Source organism: Garra rufa, chromosome 13 (assembly GCF_049309525.1).
Source record: "Garra rufa chromosome 13, GarRuf1.0, whole genome shotgun sequence".
Classification (NCBI taxonomy): domain Eukaryota; kingdom Metazoa; phylum Chordata; class Actinopteri; order Cypriniformes; family Cyprinidae; genus Garra; species Garra rufa.
In genome coordinates this window covers 11,211,400-11,230,133 of record NC_133373.1, presented here as the reverse complement: position 1 = coordinate 11,230,133, position 18,734 = coordinate 11,211,400, and the positions used below count along the sequence as shown (strand labels likewise).

At 35.0% G+C, this 18,734-nt stretch overlaps 3 protein-coding genes across 3 annotated transcripts in view; all 3 read left to right on the top strand.

Annotated features, from left to right (window-relative positions):
* suco (SUN domain containing ossification factor) overlaps window positions 1-611 on the top strand; it is an 85,514-nt gene extending 84,903 nt beyond the window's left edge. Inside the window, exon 23 of the mRNA XM_073816688.1 lies at window positions 596-611. Within this exon, the coding sequence (XP_073672789.1) occupies window positions 596-611 (16 nt within the window). The remainder of the gene's footprint in view (window positions 1-595) is intronic.
* On the top strand, window positions 600-8,443 carry mysm1 (Myb-like, SWIRM and MPN domains 1). The gene is made up of 7 exons (XM_073817025.1): window positions 600-646; window positions 747-821; window positions 922-1,110; window positions 1,199-1,331; window positions 1,538-1,643; window positions 6,364-6,421; window positions 7,134-8,443. The coding sequence occupies exons 1-7, from the start codon at window positions 638-640 to the stop codon at window positions 7,464-7,466; spliced, it is 903 nt and encodes a 300-aa protein (XP_073673126.1). The 5' UTR covers window positions 600-637; the 3' UTR covers window positions 7,467-8,443.
* Window positions 8,444-8,775: 332 nt separating this feature from the next.
* Window positions 8,776-18,734, top strand: part of oma1 (OMA1 zinc metallopeptidase) — a 27,590-nt gene continuing 17,631 nt past the window's right edge. The window contains exons 1-4 of the mRNA XM_073816687.1: window positions 8,776-9,523; window positions 11,104-11,332; window positions 12,833-13,006; window positions 15,454-15,561. Of these exons, the coding sequence (XP_073672788.1) occupies window positions 9,159-9,523; window positions 11,104-11,332; window positions 12,833-13,006; window positions 15,454-15,561 (876 nt within the window). The 5' untranslated portion in view covers window positions 8,776-9,158. The remainder of the gene's footprint in view (window positions 9,524-11,103; window positions 11,333-12,832; window positions 13,007-15,453; window positions 15,562-18,734) is intronic.

Genomic DNA, 18,734 nt, shown 5'->3' with positions numbered 1-18,734 from the left:
ATTAATACAAAAATGTATATATACTGTTTTATTATTTTATAGTTTTGTTTTTATATGTTGATTTCTTCCAAAAACAACACAAAAATAAAAAATACATTAATACCAAAAAAATAAATATAAATTGTTTTATTATTTTAACGTTTTGTTTTTGTATGCTGACTTTTGTATAAGACAAAATTGTTGAAAATATTATGTTGTAAAAATATGATTTTTTTGATATTATTTATATATATTATCTGTTATTAAGGATATTGAGTGATGCAGTTTAATTGTTTTTGCAATGAATATATTCATTGACTGCTGATGCGAGATTAAATCAAGAATAAATTATAAAAAAAAAAAACATTTTTATTTCATTTATATTACCTCATGTACTAAAAACCAAAACTAAAATAAAAATCAATAAAAAACTAAATATTTGTATTCTTTAAAAAAATATTTAATTAAATGTAAAATGAAAATAGAAAAATAGAAATTAATTCAAAATACTAATAATAAAATCTAAAGTAATATCTCGGTGATTAAAAAATAACACTGTAGTTTATTTTGATGTATAGAAATGAATTTTGTCTGCTGTGTCTTCTTCTTGTCTCAGGAACCATACAGAGTGATAGTTTGTGCTGAGGCTCTTGTTGTCATGGATATAGTAAGTATGACTTATTGTTTCCAGATTTCATTAGTCTTTTTTTTGCGTTTCCATTCATTCCTCAGTATTGTGTTGTACTAATAATCAAATACTTTCCCAGCATGCTCATGTATCCATGGGAGAGGTGATTGGCCTTTTAGGAGGAACATATGAAGAGGAAGAGAAGGTGTTAAAGGTCGGTCAAATCATGGACTTATTTAACTGAGTCTGATTAGTTCAAGAATGCTGTGAAATGAATGTGTGATGATTTGTTTATTTTGCTGATATTTGTGCAGATCTGTGCAGCAGAGCCATGTAACAGCCTGAGCACAGGTCTGCAGTGTGAGATGGACCCTGTCTCTCAGACTCAGGCGTCTGAGCTGCTCGGGGTCAAAGGTCACAGTGTTGTAGGGTGGTACCACTCTCATCCAGCCTTTGACCCCAACCCCTCTCTTAGAGACATTGACACTCAGGCCAAATATCAGGTGATACATCACTGTATTGTATTACGCTTTGTCTGTGATTCTGTCTTATGTTTAGGTGTCTCATCTTCTCTGTCTGTTTTTATGGCAGAGTTATTTCTCTCGAGGAGGTGCTCCATTCATCGGGATGATTGTCAGCCCGTATAACTCAAGTAACCCATCTCCCCTATCTCAGACCACCTGTCTAGTGGTACAGGAGGAGACCGGACCCTCTGGACCTCAGAGTATGTTACAGCATCTTGTATGACACTTGCAGCAGCTTTAACACTTGTTATATTAGGTTTTCTGTGTTGTGTAAATGTTTCATATCTTTGTGGTATTTACTAGAGTCATGACTGTTAAAGAATACATGAACAAGTTGTAAATAATAAAATAAGCCCAGCAATATCTACAGCTGTATGTGAATCAGTTTGTGTTATTTGTGTTTTAGGGTTTCCATACCAGTTTAACATCCAGTATTCATCTGAGGTTCCTGATTGGTCAGAAGTGATGAGAAGAGCGGAATGGGTGGTGTTCAAGTACAGGCTGTCTCATGGGTGAGCTGCGGGCAGCCTTGTCTTTGGCTGGAAGAGGGAAGCAAGAATACAGTTGTGCTGCTTAATATTTTTGTGGAACCTGTGATATTTTTCAGGATTCTTTGACATACAAAATATTGACACTTAAGACTCGAGTAATGGCTGATGAAAATTTAGCTTTGCATCACAGGAATAAGTATTTTTTAAGAACTGAAAATAAGTACTTTAAAGTCTTACTGATCCCAAACATTTGAACAGCAGTGTGCAAATATACAGTCAAGCGTGAATTTATTCATATCCCTGGCAAATTCTGACTTAAGGCGGCCGTACACGGTGCGAATTCGGACGGTCGGAAGACCGTATGGCCACGCACACATTTTTTTATGGACGCAGTGGTACACGGCACGATTTTAAAACCTGCCGATTCTGAGAGGAAGGCTGTGTATAATATACTGTGTATGTAGGCTACTGTTAAGTACAACTGCTCGCTGTCTATCTCATTACTGCATATAAAAAATATGAGCCGTGACACTTTGCTACACATGCAGGAACCGTCTGATCACCCTTGCGTGTGTACACTCGTTGCAAACTTGACAACTTCACCTTTACAGCAGTGCTAACAAGCATTAAAGACATTGGAACTGCAATGCTACAGCACTGTACAGCACTGTAATGTATGTTTTAACGTAGTATTATGCACGTCGAGGGGGCTAGTTGGCCACCAGTGATGCGCAGCTCAATGTAAAAACAACCCGAACCCAACCGACGTTTTCAACTAACCCGCCCGCAACTCGGACCGCAAAAAAAACAAATATTGTACCCGCGACCCGCTTCCTGACCCGCATGTTTAATATTTGCGACTGACACCAGCGATTATATGCGGCTATGCGGTGGAGATGCGTTCACTGTCCAACATCATTCGGCATTAATTAGGTAATTTTGTCAAAAGAAATGTTCTTGATTACAAGAAAAATACAGATTGTTCTTGTTGGGATTTATTGTGTCTTTCCTTTCTACAGATTTAAATAGTTTCGTTTTCGAAGAACTCTAAACTATGTCAGTGATTCTCTGATGTCAAGAATTATTTTATTTCGATCTACAGTGTAATAAAAGTTAAGAAAAAGATTAGCCTATAGCCCTAAATATACAGACTACAAGCTAATTATTTTTTTCTTAACTTTTAACTACTTCTAAAAATTATCAAGAATATCAAATCAACTTAATAGGCTAGGTTAACAAATTTTCTTATACATACAAATAACAAATGCACTTCAAAACTAAGTTTTCATATATAAATTCAGGAATCACGAATATGACTAAATAATATTTATATATATTAATTGTGTAGCTATAATAGTTGTATCAAATGAATAAGGAAATTATAGTGCCTTGAATTTATTAAGTAATGTTTAATTTTGTTCGTTTCGCTCTCTGGAAATGTAAAGAAAATTACCGTTTTTACTTGGAATTAGTTTTTAATCCCAGGTTTTAAACAAGCATATAAAAGAGATAATTTATATTAGGGATGCACCGTTACCAATCGGTCGATAAAGCTTGCGCGTTTTGTCAGTAAAGCCGGTTCTGTAATCAGCGGTAAATGCCATCAGGTGCGTGATTTCACGTTGAGCCGTATATACTACACACAGCCGTTGTTTACCGACGAGCTGCGCATAGCAATGTTCATTATCAGTGTGAATGTGCGCAGCTCGTCTGTAAACAACGGCTGTGTGTAGTATATACGGCTCAACGTGAAATCACGCACCTGATGGCATTTACCGCTGATTACAGAACCGGCTTTACTGACAAAACCCGCAAGTTATCGACCGATATATATCGTGCATCCCTAATTTATATATTATCTCTTGAATAAACTTTTAAAAATAGTGCTAGAAATTGTATAATTAAGGAAATTAAACAGACCTAGGCATTTGAAAAGACATAGTGAAATGTGTATAAATAATTCCAAAAAGAAAGAGGAGCATTGGACATAATCAAAATATTCGAGACATTTATTAGGAATACCATGTTCTTAACAATTAAGATGCTGCATGTGTTTATCCAGTCTAGTCGAAGTGTGCGTCTCTCCCCCTCTCAGAAAATACATAAAGCTGACATTACTGAGCTATATGCGCTTAAAAGTAGCCTATTAAAATGGTACAATGGCATTGCTCAGTTCAACGTGTTGGGAAATCGGGCATTTTGTCCCGCGTCAGCATTTATTCAACAGTTAATAACGCTCAACATTCAAAAGGTAAATAAATATAATTCAGCAAATAAAGTGTAGGTCTATGTTTTTCATAGAAAATTGTCTAGTAGGCTACTATATAAATTACAAAGGTTTAATTGGCATCTTTATTTCAAACGACCTGACCGACCGCGACCCGAATATCAATACAAATATTTTTGGGTGACTCGTAACCGCGGGTAACCGCTCATTTTGGATCAACCCGCGCATCACTGTTTGGCCACCACTATAGCTAGCCATAGCTGTAGCAAACAATAAGTGATCGATCATCTATAGATACATCATATAGCGCTTGCTGTTCTTGCCAAAGTTCAGCGAGTTTATCCTCTTTCTTGATAGTCCAAGTCGCCGTGGTGCTGTCATGTTCATCTTGTTCTGTGGTTTTCTTTTCTTTAGCTTCTTGGTCATTTCCAGTTTGATCAACAAATCGGCTCGTTCAACAGCACACATGTCACGTTTTCAATCTGACAGCTCCCGAAGTTTTTTGTCATGTTTAAAAATGATCGTGAGGTCGGGAAGTGCTGGTAAGGCACTCTGCTCGTCTCGTAATTTCTCACACACCATACGAGCCCCGACCATACGAGAAGAGACGATTTCCTCCGATAACTAAAAAAAACGCATGCGAGCTCGTACAACCTCAAAAATCGCACCGTGTACGCCCGCCTTTAAAGTTACTTTTATTCAACCAGCAAGGTTTTTTTATTAGAAATGACACCGACATCTCCCAGAAGATAAGACGATGTACAAGAGGCATCATCGTGGAAAAAATCATTACTCATCTTTTATTTACATTTGAACAAAAAGTGGCATGTCCAAAATTATTCATACCCTCCTCAATAATCAATAGAAAAGCCTTTATTGGATATTATATAATTGCTGACCAGCTTTTACCAGTCTCCGCTAAAAATGAATGGGCAAAAAAACCAGTGATGAGCTCAAACTCTTTCAGGTTGGAGGGTCTCCTTGCCATCACCCTGATCTTTAGCTCCCTCCACAGATTCTCAATTGGATTTAAGTCAGGACTCTGGCTGGGCCACTGTAAAACATTAATGTTTTTGTACGCTAACTATTTCTTAACCCCTTTTGCTGTGTGTTTTGGGTCGTTGTCATTCTGAAATGTCCACAGGTGCCCAAGGCCAAGTTTCTCTGCAGATTGCCTGATGTTGTTGTTGAGAATTTTGATGTATTGCTCCTTTTTCATGGTGCCGTTTACTGTGATTAGGTTCCCTGGTCCACTGGCTAATAACAAACCCCCAGAACATTAGGTTCCCACCACTATGTTTGACAGTGGGGATGGTGTTCTTAGGGTTGAAGGCTTCTCCCTATTTACGCCAAATGAAGGCTACATCACTGTGGCCAAACAATTCAATTTTAGTTTCATCTGACCATAAAACAGAAGACCAGAAGTCTTCTTCTTTGTCCAGATGAGCATTTGCAAAGGCCAAGCGGGCTTTTGTGTGCCTTATCTGGAGAAGTGGTGTCCTCCTTGGTCTGCGTCCGTGGAATCCAGCGGTGTGCGGTGGACTGTCTGCCTTGAGATGTTGCCACCAGCAGAGCCCAGATTCATCAGGATGGCCTTGGTGGTGATCCTTGGATTCTTTTTTTTTTACCTCTCTCACTATCCTCCTGGCCAGCACAGGTGTCACTTTTGGCTTCCGACCACATCCTCTGAGATTTTTCACAGTGCAGAACGTCTTGTATTTTTTAATAATACTTAATAATAGCCACTGGAACTTCAAAACATTTAGATATGGTCTTATAGCCCTTTCCTGACTTGTGAGCATCCACAATGCACAGCCGCAGGTCCTCAGTGAGCTCCTTTGTCTTAGCCATGACTGTCCACAAACCAACAGCAGAGAGCTTCTGTTTTTCACCTGTTGAGTTGATTAAAACAGCTGTTCCCAATTAATCAGGTTAATAAGGATGCTTTAGAACAGCTTGGACTATTTGGAATGGTATAGAACTTTGTATTTTCCCATAGACTGTGACAGTTTGCAAAGGGTATGAATAATTTTGGACATGCCACTTTTTGATCAAATGTAAATAAAAGCTGAAAAAAAAAATCCACAATGAAGCCTCTTGTACATCGTCTTATTATCTTTTGGGAGAAGCCTGTGTCATTTCCGGTCAAAAAACACTTGCTGGTTGAATAAAAGTAACTTTCAGTTACAAAGTCAGAATTTGCCAGGGGTATGAATAATTTCGGGCTTAACCGTATATAGTAAAACAATAATCAGATAACATTTCACAATAAATCAGACCTGCAAATAGTTGCTTTTAAATTAAAATGAATGTTACCTTTCAAATAGAAAATTTGGTATGGTGCAAACATGTCATGTAGGCTGTTTACATTTCTCATGTGCATTTCTCAATCACAAGCAGCTGTATATAATGGGACCTATTATCAATATTAAAAATTGTGTCCAGTGTTATATATTGAGCAGCACAGCTTGCATACCAGTATTGAATGGTGATTATATTTTATTCTTCTTACAGGAGTGTACCAATGGATAGGCTCTTCCGTAGAGATTCTTCTCTAACTTGCCTGGAAAAGGTAATATGTCTTATATCTAGACTTCATATCACAAACCACTCAGTGTATTTTGCACATGACAACTTTTTTAAAAGGTGATAATCAGAGTAAATTTTTACTTATTTATCTTCTGTAACTTCTGAAGAGCAGTACTAAATGGAAAAAATATGATATTTAGGCAAAATACGAAAAATGTACACATCTTCATTCCGTTCAAAAGTTTACACCCTTGGCTCTTAATGCATTGTTTTTCCTTCTGAGCATTTAAACCTTCTAAAATAGTTGCGTTTGAGTCCCTCAGTTGTCCTCACTCCTCAGTGTTAAAAGATGGATCTTAAAATCATACAATTAATGTTGGAAAGGGTTCAAATACTCAAGAATGCTGAAAAACCAAATCATTTTTGGGACAGTGGGCAGTTTAACTGTTCAGGACAAACAATTGACTCATGAACAACTGACAAAAAACAAAAAAACACAGCTTCAGAAATCAGTATTAAGAATCAGGGGGATGTAAACTTTTTATTTTTACTTTTATAAATGACTATATGTAAACGTCTTTTTCAAGTCAGTAATTAAAAAAAACATGCATTTTGTAAGATCTCTCTTACTATGGTAAAATAATTAACATTTTGCAGATTCTGCAAGGAGTATGTAAACTTTTGACCTCAGCTATACTTGAAGTGAGCAAATCTTTGAAATATGTTCAACATTTTGTCTGTCTGTCTCTCCATAGATGCTTACATCAATCCGGAAGACTTTGGAGCAGGTCTCAGAGGAAGACATAGAGACTTTTCTAGTACAGATAGAAACCTTGTTCAATACACATTTTCTCCCTGAGACGGGCTCTTCCTCCTCTCATCTTCATGAAACAGTAACACAGCCTCAGTTACTGTCATTCATCTCCTCTGAGCCAATCGACAGCAGCCATGCCACGGATGAAACGTGTGTTACTGAATCTGACAGTCCAGATGAATTGTACACTACAAGACCTGTCAACCACATCAAAAGCTGTAATGAAGAAGAGGATGCACCTGTTACACAGTCTATCAGTGCAGAAACTGTGTAAATAATAATAAATCTAAGAATCTAAATGGAAGAACTTAGCATAAAGAAACCTGCTACTCTAGAAGACAAATATATCACACAGCAAAAAAGGTTTATCTTACTTAGTATTTTTATCTTGTTTATAGTCAAAATATCTAAACATTTTTAAATTAAGATTTACTAGATAAGCAAAATGACATGAAAATTAATCTTGTTTCCTCCTCTGGAAACAAGTAAAATTATCTGCCACTGGGGTAAGTAAAATATTCTTAAAGAGTATTTTATGTACCCCACTGGCAGATAATTTGACTTATTTTAAGCAAAAACTGCACTCAATTTAGTGGTATTCCCCTAGAAATAAGACTAAATATCTTATGTAATTTTGCCTATCTAGTAAACGCATCTTAATTTAAGAATATTTTGATATTTTTAACTACAAACAAGACAAAAACACCAAGTAAGATAAACCTTTTTTGCAGTGCATTTATTTACATTGTACAAAACTGTGTGTAACATTGCATTCATGTAGTTTTTTTTATCATGTATAGTTTACATAAAAGTTTAGTTTAAAAGTTCTATTCAAAAAAAGTTAAAACATAATCGTTTTTTGTAGTTCGACGACATTTTGCAATTCAGTTTGCTCACAGTGTTCAAGAAAGCGTTTGTGACCGTTTATATATAAAATGAAAAAACCTGAAAAAAAAAAAAAAACAGCTAATACCTGCCTAGGCTGGTCTTGGCTGGTTTAAGCTGGTCTCCCAGGCTGGTTTTAGCTTTTGGTTTCCCAGCCTGACCAGCTAAGGCCAGGCTGGAAAAGTGGCCAAAACCCCTCTAAAACCAGCCTGCCTTCCAGCTATGACCAGATAAAACCAGCCAACCGGCCTAGGCTGGTTTTAGCTGTTTTTTTTTTTTTTTTTCGCCAAGGATATGAAAGTATTATGAAAAAGGTTCACTGAATTTGCAGTAACACAATTTGAATAAAAGATAAAAGTTAAAGAACTTCGTCATAACTGGCTGTACTTTTTCCAGTTTAAGTTCAAGCACTTTGGCATTTTATAATATCAGTTGCAAACACTTATATTTTGGATTTTGGGTTTTACACAAGACGTTGTCAAGACCTAAACAGACACGAAAGTGTTACTAAAATGCAGCTTAAAAATATAATTGCGTATTTTCTACTGAAAGCGAGTAAAAATACACTTAAACAATGAAAGGGTTATTAAAAGTTATTGTTTAGTGTGTTAAAATACATAAATTATTGTGACTGTTCTTGACGGGCGGAACCATGGTAAAGTGTTGCCGTTGGCGGGGGGAGTGTTTTCGCGGTCGCAGTGAAGTACGTGAAGGAGAGTTTCGAGGGCATTTTTACAATGAAGAACTTCTCAAACAGGAAGGATAAACTTTTTAAATAATATGTTTATCATTATGGAGTTGTCGCAATGAAATTCTAGGAACGCTGAAAGTGTTAGCGGTTTTGGTAAACTGTAACAACCACTCGAGCCTCACACCTGCTATATGTGGACTTTTCTAGACTTCCTACTTTGCTTTAAGACAGTGACATTAATATCTCAGTTTTAAATGCATAATGTGCCTAACGTTATATAACCTAGAAACTCTGACTTAGTTTATCATAATTATTACCAGGGTAAAGTTGAATGCTCGGTGTTTTTTAATAACAGTGGAGCAGATTTGTATTCGCCTGGTCAAACTTGACATGTCGTCCACCGTAAGATCGTTAAACCGGTTTCATTCAATGATCAGATGCTGTGGACAGAGACAGTTTCATTGCCGTCCATCACTCTTTGCCTCTGCTCGGACTGATCTCATTAGGACAAACTTATTTACCTCTCTGAAACCAAGAGGAAGTGTCACTGTTTTACCTTCATCTTTGTGTCTGAGATCAAGATCAGGACTCAACATCTGTATAACTGCATTTAGTCCTGCAGTTTATCGTGTGCCGTTGATCTTTCAGCCCACACGTGTGTTTCACACCTCAGGCAGATTAAGAGCTATACCTGCACCCTTAATATGGATGGTGCTGAAGCCTCTGCAGAAGCTTTTGGCCATCATAGTGGGCAGGTGAGTTTTTGTTGCGTGTGTTTGTGTGTTTTCATTTATTTGATAAATAAAGTATAAACAGTAATATTGTGAAATATTAATGCATATACAGTTGAGGTCAAAAAGTTTGCATCCCTTTCAGAATCTGCTAAATGTTAATTCATTTAGCAAAATAAGAGTGATCATACAAAATGCATGTTATTGTTTATTTAGTACTGACCTGAATAAGATATTTCACATAAACGATTTTTACATATAGTCCACAAGAGAAAACACTAGCTGAATTTATAAAAATGACCGTGTTCAAAAGTTTACATCCCCTTGATTCTTAATACTGTGTTCTTACCTGAACGACCCACAGCTGTTTTTTTGTTTAGTGATAGTTGTTCATGAGTCCCTTGTTTGTCCGGAACTTTTAAACTGGCTGCTGTTCTTTGGTTTCCCAGCATCTTTGTGTATTTAAACCCTTTCCAACAACGACTGTATGGTTTTGAGATCCATCTTTTCACACTAAGGACAACTGAGGGACTCATATGCAACTATTACAGAAGGTTCAAATGCTCACTCATGCTTCAGAAGGAAAAACCATGCATTATCAGGGTAAATGTAACTTATTTTGTCATATGTAGCCTCTGAAGGGCAGTACTAAAGGAAAAAAATATGATATTTAGGCAAATGAGAAAAATTTACACATCTCCATTCTGTTCAAAAGTTTTCACCCCCAGCTCTTAATGCATTGTTTTTCCTTCTGAAACAACAGTAAGCGTTTGTAATCGTTACATATAAGTCCCTCACAAAAAACCTGGAAAACCAAATATTTTGTGGGACCTGAAGGATTTTTCTGAAGAACAGCAGGCAGTTGTACTGTTCAGGACAAACAAGGGACTCATGAACAACTATCACTAAACAAAAACACAGCTGTGGGTCGTTCAGGTAACAACACAGTATTAAGAATCAAGGGGATGTAAACTTTTGAACAGGGTCATTTTTATAAATTCAGCTAGTGTTTTCTCTTGTGGATTATATATAAACATCGTTTATGTGAAATATTTTATTCAGGTCAGTACTAAATAAACAATAACATGCATTTTATATGATCCCTCTTGTTTTGGTAGAATAGTGCAGATTCTGAAAGGGGGGTGTAAACTTTTGACCTCAACTGTAAGTAATATTTATGTGATTAAAAACACGACTGTTTTCTATTTTAATATATTTTAAAATATAATTTATTCCTGTAATGACAAAGCTACATTTTCAGCATTATTACTGCAGTCTTCAGTGTCATGATCTTTCAGAAATCATTTTAATATGATGATTTGCTGCTCAAGAAACAATTGTTTATCATTTTCAATGTTGAAAAAACATTAGTGCTGCTTAATAATTTAGAAACCATGATTTTTTTTTTCAGGATCCTTTGATGAATAGAAAGTTCAAAAGAACAGCATTTGTTTGAAATAGAATACATTTGTAATGAAAAGTCTTGGGGTTCATATAGCAGGTGACTGACACCAAAGTTCTTGGTTTTCTGTGAGGGTGAACTAGGGTTTAATGATAAAAGCTTTCATGTGTGATTTTATGTTTATCTCTTTCTCTGTCTCTAGGAGCATCAGAAAATGGTGGTTGGCCCTGCCGCCCAATAAAAAGCAGCTGTTTCGTGAATGGACATGGCGTCGACGCTGGCACTTTGTGGGAGCTGGGGCGGGACTGCTATTCTTCGTCTCCCTATTTTTGCTCACTCACCTGGATGAATCTCCAGTTACGGGCAGGACCCGACTGCTGGTGTTCAGCAGGGAAAACTTCATGGAACTGGCTCAGGTCACTGCGGAAGCGGTATGACCTTTAGTTTTTGGTTTTTGTTTAGTCTGTGTATTTTAGTTCAGTTCATATGAATTTATGACCAACAACAATTTTTTAAGAGCAACATGTCAGCCAATAACAGTGTATGCAAATATCTAGAGATGGTCGAAATAGGGTCAGAAATTAATTAAGGGCTTGTGGCAAAAATTACATGAAAATGAACTAGAATTACATTTTACATAGATTCGCTCAAAGTGTGTCAGATTGGTTTTACGTGCTGTTTTGTGCAGTGTTGAGACTTATAACCAATCAAACGAGTTTCTGTTGAATTTAGGAATGCACTGGCCAATCAGAGGAGCTTAGATTAGTCAGCACTAAAAAAAAAACCCATTAGAGGCGCTTAGATTAGTCGGCGCTGAAAACGCGGAGCTGTTGTTGAGTGCACACCGTCGCAAATTCCCACATCACAAACAACACAGTGCAGATACGATGTAAATTTAAAATAATTTCGTAGCTTCAGTGATTATAATGGAACTTTTTGCATAACTTTTGCTAGACTTGGCTAACGTCAAGGACCGACGTGTTTATCTGTGAAGCCAGAATGTGACGAAATAATGAAGTTGCAATTCTGAGAAAAAAGTTTGAATTGTGTGATATGAACTCGGTATATCTCATAATTCTGACTTTAACTCACAATTGCGAGTTTATATCATGCAATTGAATTGAAAGATATTTCATACTTTTTTCTTTGAATTGCAAAATATAAATTTGCAATTGCGAGAAAAATTTGAATTACAAGATAAAAAGTCACAATTTTGACTTTATTTCTCAGAATTGCGTGATATAAACTTGCGTTTGCAAATTATAAAGTCAGAATTATGCAATTAAAATTAAATTTGAAAAAAATATTTGAATAAATTTGAATAAAAAATGAACATTTAGATTCACTCAAACTGTGTCCGATTGGTTTTACGTGCTGTTTTGTGCAACGTTGAGCCTAATCAAATGTGTTTCTGTTGAATTTAGCAATGCATTGGCCTATATTAATAATCATTATTACAATATAGAGAGCGATAACCAATAGTAATGATTTTTGTCATAAAATTGCAACCATATGAGGCAGAGCTCCTGTTTTTACATGTAATAATTTAGATACAATTTTGAACTGTCTATTGTTATGAACAACAGTTTAAATAAAATATTGACTAAAGCAATTGGGTAAATTTAAGTATTTGACATTAAAGGCAACATAGCATGGTGATTATAATAATAAGATGATTATAAAAATTGCTCTCACAAATGTAAAAAATGCCCCTGGAAATCAATTCCAGGGGGCAAATATTGCCTCTTAATGAAAAAGTTAATTTCTGACCCTGGTCCAAAATGATTTAGATTTTACTGTGTTATGGGATGTTATGAAAATAATGGCGTTTTATTATAAAAATGTGGTGTTTTTTTTCACAAATCATTTGATTTAATTCCATTTTATTTCATAGACTGTTGCTCCTCTTTCTCCTTTATTCTCTCTCTCAGTATATGACGGAGTTTAAGGATTCTCTCATCGCTTCATCAGATCCTAGGCATCAGGCAGTGGAGCAAGTGGTTCGGATTCTTGCAGAGAGAAACAAGGACATTGCTGAGATATCCTCTGTCCCCTGGACGGTCCATGTGGTTGACGGCCCCACAATCAATGCATTTGTTTTGCCTGTGAGTCATTGAGTCATATCTGGTAACAACCAAATTTTTAGAAGCAGCTCTGACTTCAAAAAAGCCATCAGTCTTAGAGTTTGTATTTACATGACTTGCTTCTTCATTATGTAACATATTGTATGTTGAATATTATATACACTAACAAAAAATACTTAATATGAAGTACTGATATAGCATTTTGAGGAAAATAACAAATTATACTCAATATACACTACCTTTCGATTTTATTTTTTTAAGAAATACAGCGGTATGCGAAATTTTGAGAACCCCTTGCAGAATCTGTGAAAATACACACATTTTTATTTAGTGCTATCCTGAGTAAGATATTTTACATAAAAGATGTTTACATATAGTCCATAAGACAAAAATATGGATGAAATTATTAAAATAACCCCCTTCAAAAGTTTGGGAACCCTTGGTTCTTAATACTGTGTGTGGTTATCAGGATGATCTACGACTGTTTTTTGATAGTTGTTTATGAAGCACTTTTCTTCAGAAAAATCATCCGGGTCCTGCAGATTCTTAATTTTTTCAGTATCTTTGCATATTTTAACCCTTTCCAGCAGTGACTGTAGGATTTTGAGATCCATCTTTTCACACTTAGGACAAATGAAAACTTTTTGAATTTGAAGTTCAAGGTAAATTGTACTAAATTTGTCTTTCGGGAAACATGCAAGTATGTTCTATTGCTTCTGAAAGACAGTATTAAATGGAAAAAAATTGTATTTCAACAAAATATTAAAGGTTGTATCAGCGATTTCTAGCCTAAAACATAAAGTGTCAATTTCAGCTGACCTTTCTTCACGATCCGCTCGCTGCCTGCCCCATAAATTGTCTGTGAAAAAACCGCGTCTCTCTGGTCAGCCTAGGGTCCGAGATATGCCAAAAAAACAATCGGCACTACCAACCTTTCCACAGATAAACAAACAGTGTTCCAACCAATCAGCGTCAGGGGTTTGGTGTTGTGGACTTTCCTACTGGTGCAGGGATGTGAGGGAGGCGGAGCGAAAGTCCACAACACCAAACCCCTGACGCTGATTGGTTGGAACACTGTTTGTTTATGTGTGGAAAGGTTGGTAATGCCGATTGTTTTTTTGGCATATCTCGGACCCTAGGCTGACCAGAGAGACGCGGTTTTTTCACAGACAATTTATGGGGCAGGCAGCGAGCGGATCGTGAAGAAAGGTCAGCTGAAATTGACACTTTATGTTTTAGGCTAGAAATCGCTGATACAACCTTTAACGTGGCTAAATGCGGCTAAAGTAAACATCATGTCCTAGAGGGGCGGGGCAAGCAAAGCTCATTTGCAGTTAAAGGGCCATACAATAAAATGAGTTGATGTTTTGCAGAGCTGATTTTGACAAGGTAAAACGGTGTTTTTTTTACACTACTATTTAGAATTTTTTGAACCAAAGTATATTATAGACTTTTCATTAAGACCCTAAAGAATCATATGAACTTGTGGAAAATGGGCATTCGATGACTCCTTTAACTGTTCAGAGCAAACAAGGGATTTGTGAACAACCATCACAAAACAAAAAAACTGTATTAAGAACCAAGGGTTCCCAAACTGTTGAAGGGGGTTATTTTAATAATTTCAGCTATTTGCAGTCTTGTGGATTTTATGTAAACATCTTTTATGTAAAGTACCTTACTTAAACAGTACTAAATAAAAAATAACATGCATTTTGTATGATCTCTCTTATTTTGTTAAAATTATTTTTTACAGATTATGCATGGGGTTCCCAAACTTTTGCATGCCACTGTATATAGTATTTTTGAACTGAAGTGACAGTAAGGGTGTTTATTGTTACAAAATTATTTATTTTCCAAATAAAAGCCAGCGAGTCTAACTGTGTCCACAAAAATATTAAGCAACACAACTGTTTTTAACATTAATAATAAGAAATGTTTCTTCAACACAGGCATATTATTATAATTTCTGAAAGATCATGTGACACTGAAGACTGGAGAAATTGCTGCTGAGAATTCAGCTTTGCCCACATAGAAATTAATTACATTTTCAAATATATTAAAATAGAACATGTTTCTATTTCATTTCCATTTATTAGTAATTAGTAATTGTAATAATATTTTAATTATTTATTACTTTTTTTACTCATTTTGATCAAATACATGTAGCTTTTGTGAGAATTAGACTTAAACAGTGCTATGAATATGTCCTTATTTCATCTTTGTGAAAGAAACTTAAAAATATATAGATACTTTATGATCTAAGTGAAATTACCCTGACAGTTTAGGACATTTTCTGTTATTAGGTACATGTATGAATGTTTATTCATACAGTTCAGTACTTTTGTGAAGAGAGAGAAGTATGTTCCTTTATTCTCTGCAGATAATAAAGAACATCTTGAGACTGATTGCTAAAAGAGAAGATGAATCTGATTTCACAGCTGGAATGATTGTGTGTGTGTGTGTGTCAGAATGGAGAGGTCTTCATCTTCACAGGAATGTTGGAGGCTGTGGCAGACATCCATCAGCTGGTCTTCATTCTGGGACATGAAATGGCTCATGCTCTGATTGGCCACGCAGTAAGTACCGCCCACACTTTTAAACCTCTGCACAGAAACACCCGAATGGATGTTATTTTTGTCATTTTATCAGAATCTATTTTAATCCAATAATGAATTACACTGAAAGTAAAGTATTCAAGAGCGTAGTATTAATTTTTGTAAGTAATCTCTCCCTTAGGGTCATTTTGATTTAAATTTAAATGTATATGAGTATTACACGGCCCGCTATCTGCACCCATTGTCAGATGGTTGTAGGGTCCTCGCACTGCCTCTGGCCTTTATAGTTTGGATCAAACTAAATTTGTACTTCCTTTTGCTGTGCCTCTCAGCTTTTTTCTGAAAGTGAAAGACCCTTCATTAGATTTATGTCCTCACTTTATCTCTCTTTTGCGTGTGTCATGTTTTACTTTCATCTCTTCTCTTGGTTTAAATGAAAAGAAGGGAGGCGTCCTGTCTCAGAGGCACTAAGCGCTGTTAAGGGTTTGGTTTCAAGAGATGTTATAGTTTCAGAGCTGTTGCATCACTGCATGCTTGTGGGTCTGGTTAGAGTGAAGGAGCTTAATGCTGATATCAGGACTAATATGACGTGGTTGAGAAAAGCTAAATTGATTTAGTACATTTTTCTGTAACACTGAAAAGTCCCTTTAAAGCCAAGCAACACGCTGTTAGACTCATGAGTGTTTCCTTTGTTATTTCAAAGCTAGTAGCAGATGCTGCCGCAGATTTCAAACCTACATGCACACCGTTTCATAGATTATTTTATTCCAGTAGCTACATGCAAGATGAAAAACAATCTTATAATTGACACATTATGTATTTGATTTTATTTTTTTCATATTTAGCATATTAGAATGATTTGTGAAGGATCATGTGACAGTAAAGACTGGAGTAATGATGCTGAAAATGCAGCTTTGTCATCACAGACAATTAGGTAAATTTTAAAATATTAAAACCGTTAATTACAGTTTGAAATTGTAGTAATATTTCACAATATAACTTTTTTACTCAAGTAAATGCAGCCTTGGTGAGTATAAGAGACTTTCAAAAACATAAAATCTTATTAATGGTAGTGTATATGTGAAACACAAAATTAAGATGTTTTGCAAAATGCCCAAGTAGCTCTTCAGACAGTGAACTATGGAAGCCCGTTTCCGCCACCTAATTAAGTAAAAGGTAACAACTTTTTATCTTGTAATTCTGACTTTTTCTCTCAAGCTTGCAAGATATAAATTCTCAATTGCGAGATATAAAGTCACAATTTTTACTTCATTTTCAGAATTGCGTGATATAAACTCGCAATTGTGAGTTATAAAGTCAGAATTGTGTGATATAAACTCGCAATACTGAGAAATAAAGTCGCAATTCTGAGAAAAATGTAGAATTGTGTGATATTAACTCGGAAAATCTCGTAATTCTGACTTTATAACTCACAATCGCGAGTTTATATCATGCAATTCTGATGCAGTTGTGACCTTTTATCTCACAATTTCGAGTTTTTTATATTAAGATATGACTTTTTCTCAGAATTGCGAAATATTAACTCACAATTGCAAGTTATAAAATCAGAATTCCAAAATATAAACTTGGAATTCCGAGAATTAAAGTCACAAATATGAGAAAGTTAGAATTGTGTAAAAAAAAAAAGTCAGAATTGCAACTTTATATCTCACAATTCTGACTTTTTTCTCACAATTGCAACTTTTTATTTCAGAATTGCGACTTTATTTCTTTATTAAGTATAAACTCACAATTGTGGTTTATATCTCACAATTCTGAGAAAAAAAAAGTCAGAATTGCAAGAACCTAAAATTGCGAGATAAAAAAGTTAAGCAATTACACTATCATTCAAAAGTTTTTGAAAAGTAAGATTTTTAATGTTTTTTATAAGACTCTTTCGCTAACCAAGCCTGCATTTATTTAATCCAAAGTACAGCAAAAAAAGGTAAAGTTTTTAATATACTTGTATTTTATTTAAAAATATATGAAAATGTAATTTTTCCTGTGATTTCAAAAATGTTTTTAGCATCATTACTCCAATAATTTATGAGCAGAATTTTTTTCAGGTTTCTTTAATGAACAGAAAGTTCAGAAGAAAAGCATTTATCTGAAACTGAAATCACTTTTGATAAATTTTAAGCATCCTTGCTAAATAAAAGTATTAATTCCTATAATTTATTGTCCCCCCACAAAAAAAAAGATTATACTGACTCCAAGGTTTTAAATATAGTGTATAATGTTACAAAAGCTTTTTATTTAGATAAATGCTGATCTTTGTATTTTTAAATAATAATAATAATAATAATAAATGTTTACTAAACAGCAAATCAGCATATTAAAATGATTTCTGAAGGATCATGTGGCACTAAAGACTGGAGTAATGATGCTGAGAATTTAGCTTTGACCACAGGAATAAATTACATTTTAAAATATATTCAAATAGAAAGTACTTATTTCAAATAGTAAAAATATTTCACAGTATTACTGCTTTTTGCTGACTTTTGGATCAAAAAAATGCAGGCTTGGTGAGCAGAAAAAACATTAAAAATATTACTGTTCAAAAACTTTTGACTAGTAGTGCACCTTTTTTTGTTTCAGTGGTGGAAACAGACTTCCATAGTGAATTATGGCTGTCGAGCTTCAAAACGACAAAAAAAAAAAGACTTCATATGATTGGGTTGCTATATTTTATGAGCCATTTAAGTCTTTTGAATGCAGTAGCTTTGTGTGAGGACCAAACCAAAATTTTAATTGTAAAAGCATAGACATTTGGTAAATATCTCCCATAATTTGGACGACCAAACCTCCAGAAATTAAAAATAAATAAATGTTATTATTTATCATGTATTTATTTATTTATTTTTAATTAGGGCAGTTTCGGTTCTCTATACTATTATGCAAAAAAATTGTAAATAATGTGTTTGTAGAGTGAAAATAAAACAAAACCCATCAATTTTATTGCAAATAAGCTATTGTAATAGGTTAAATTATTATAAAAAATGCATCACAAGACCTTATTACCCTTATCACAAGCAATACATAATCTCAGAATGCTTTTTCAACACCTTTTATTATCAAATACAACTGTATGACCGGGAAGCTGACATAATTACCCAACAAACCCACTCGTGGATGTGTGTTTTGACACACGTTGCCCTTCTTTCAGTAGAATGTGTAGCGCAATTACAATTCAG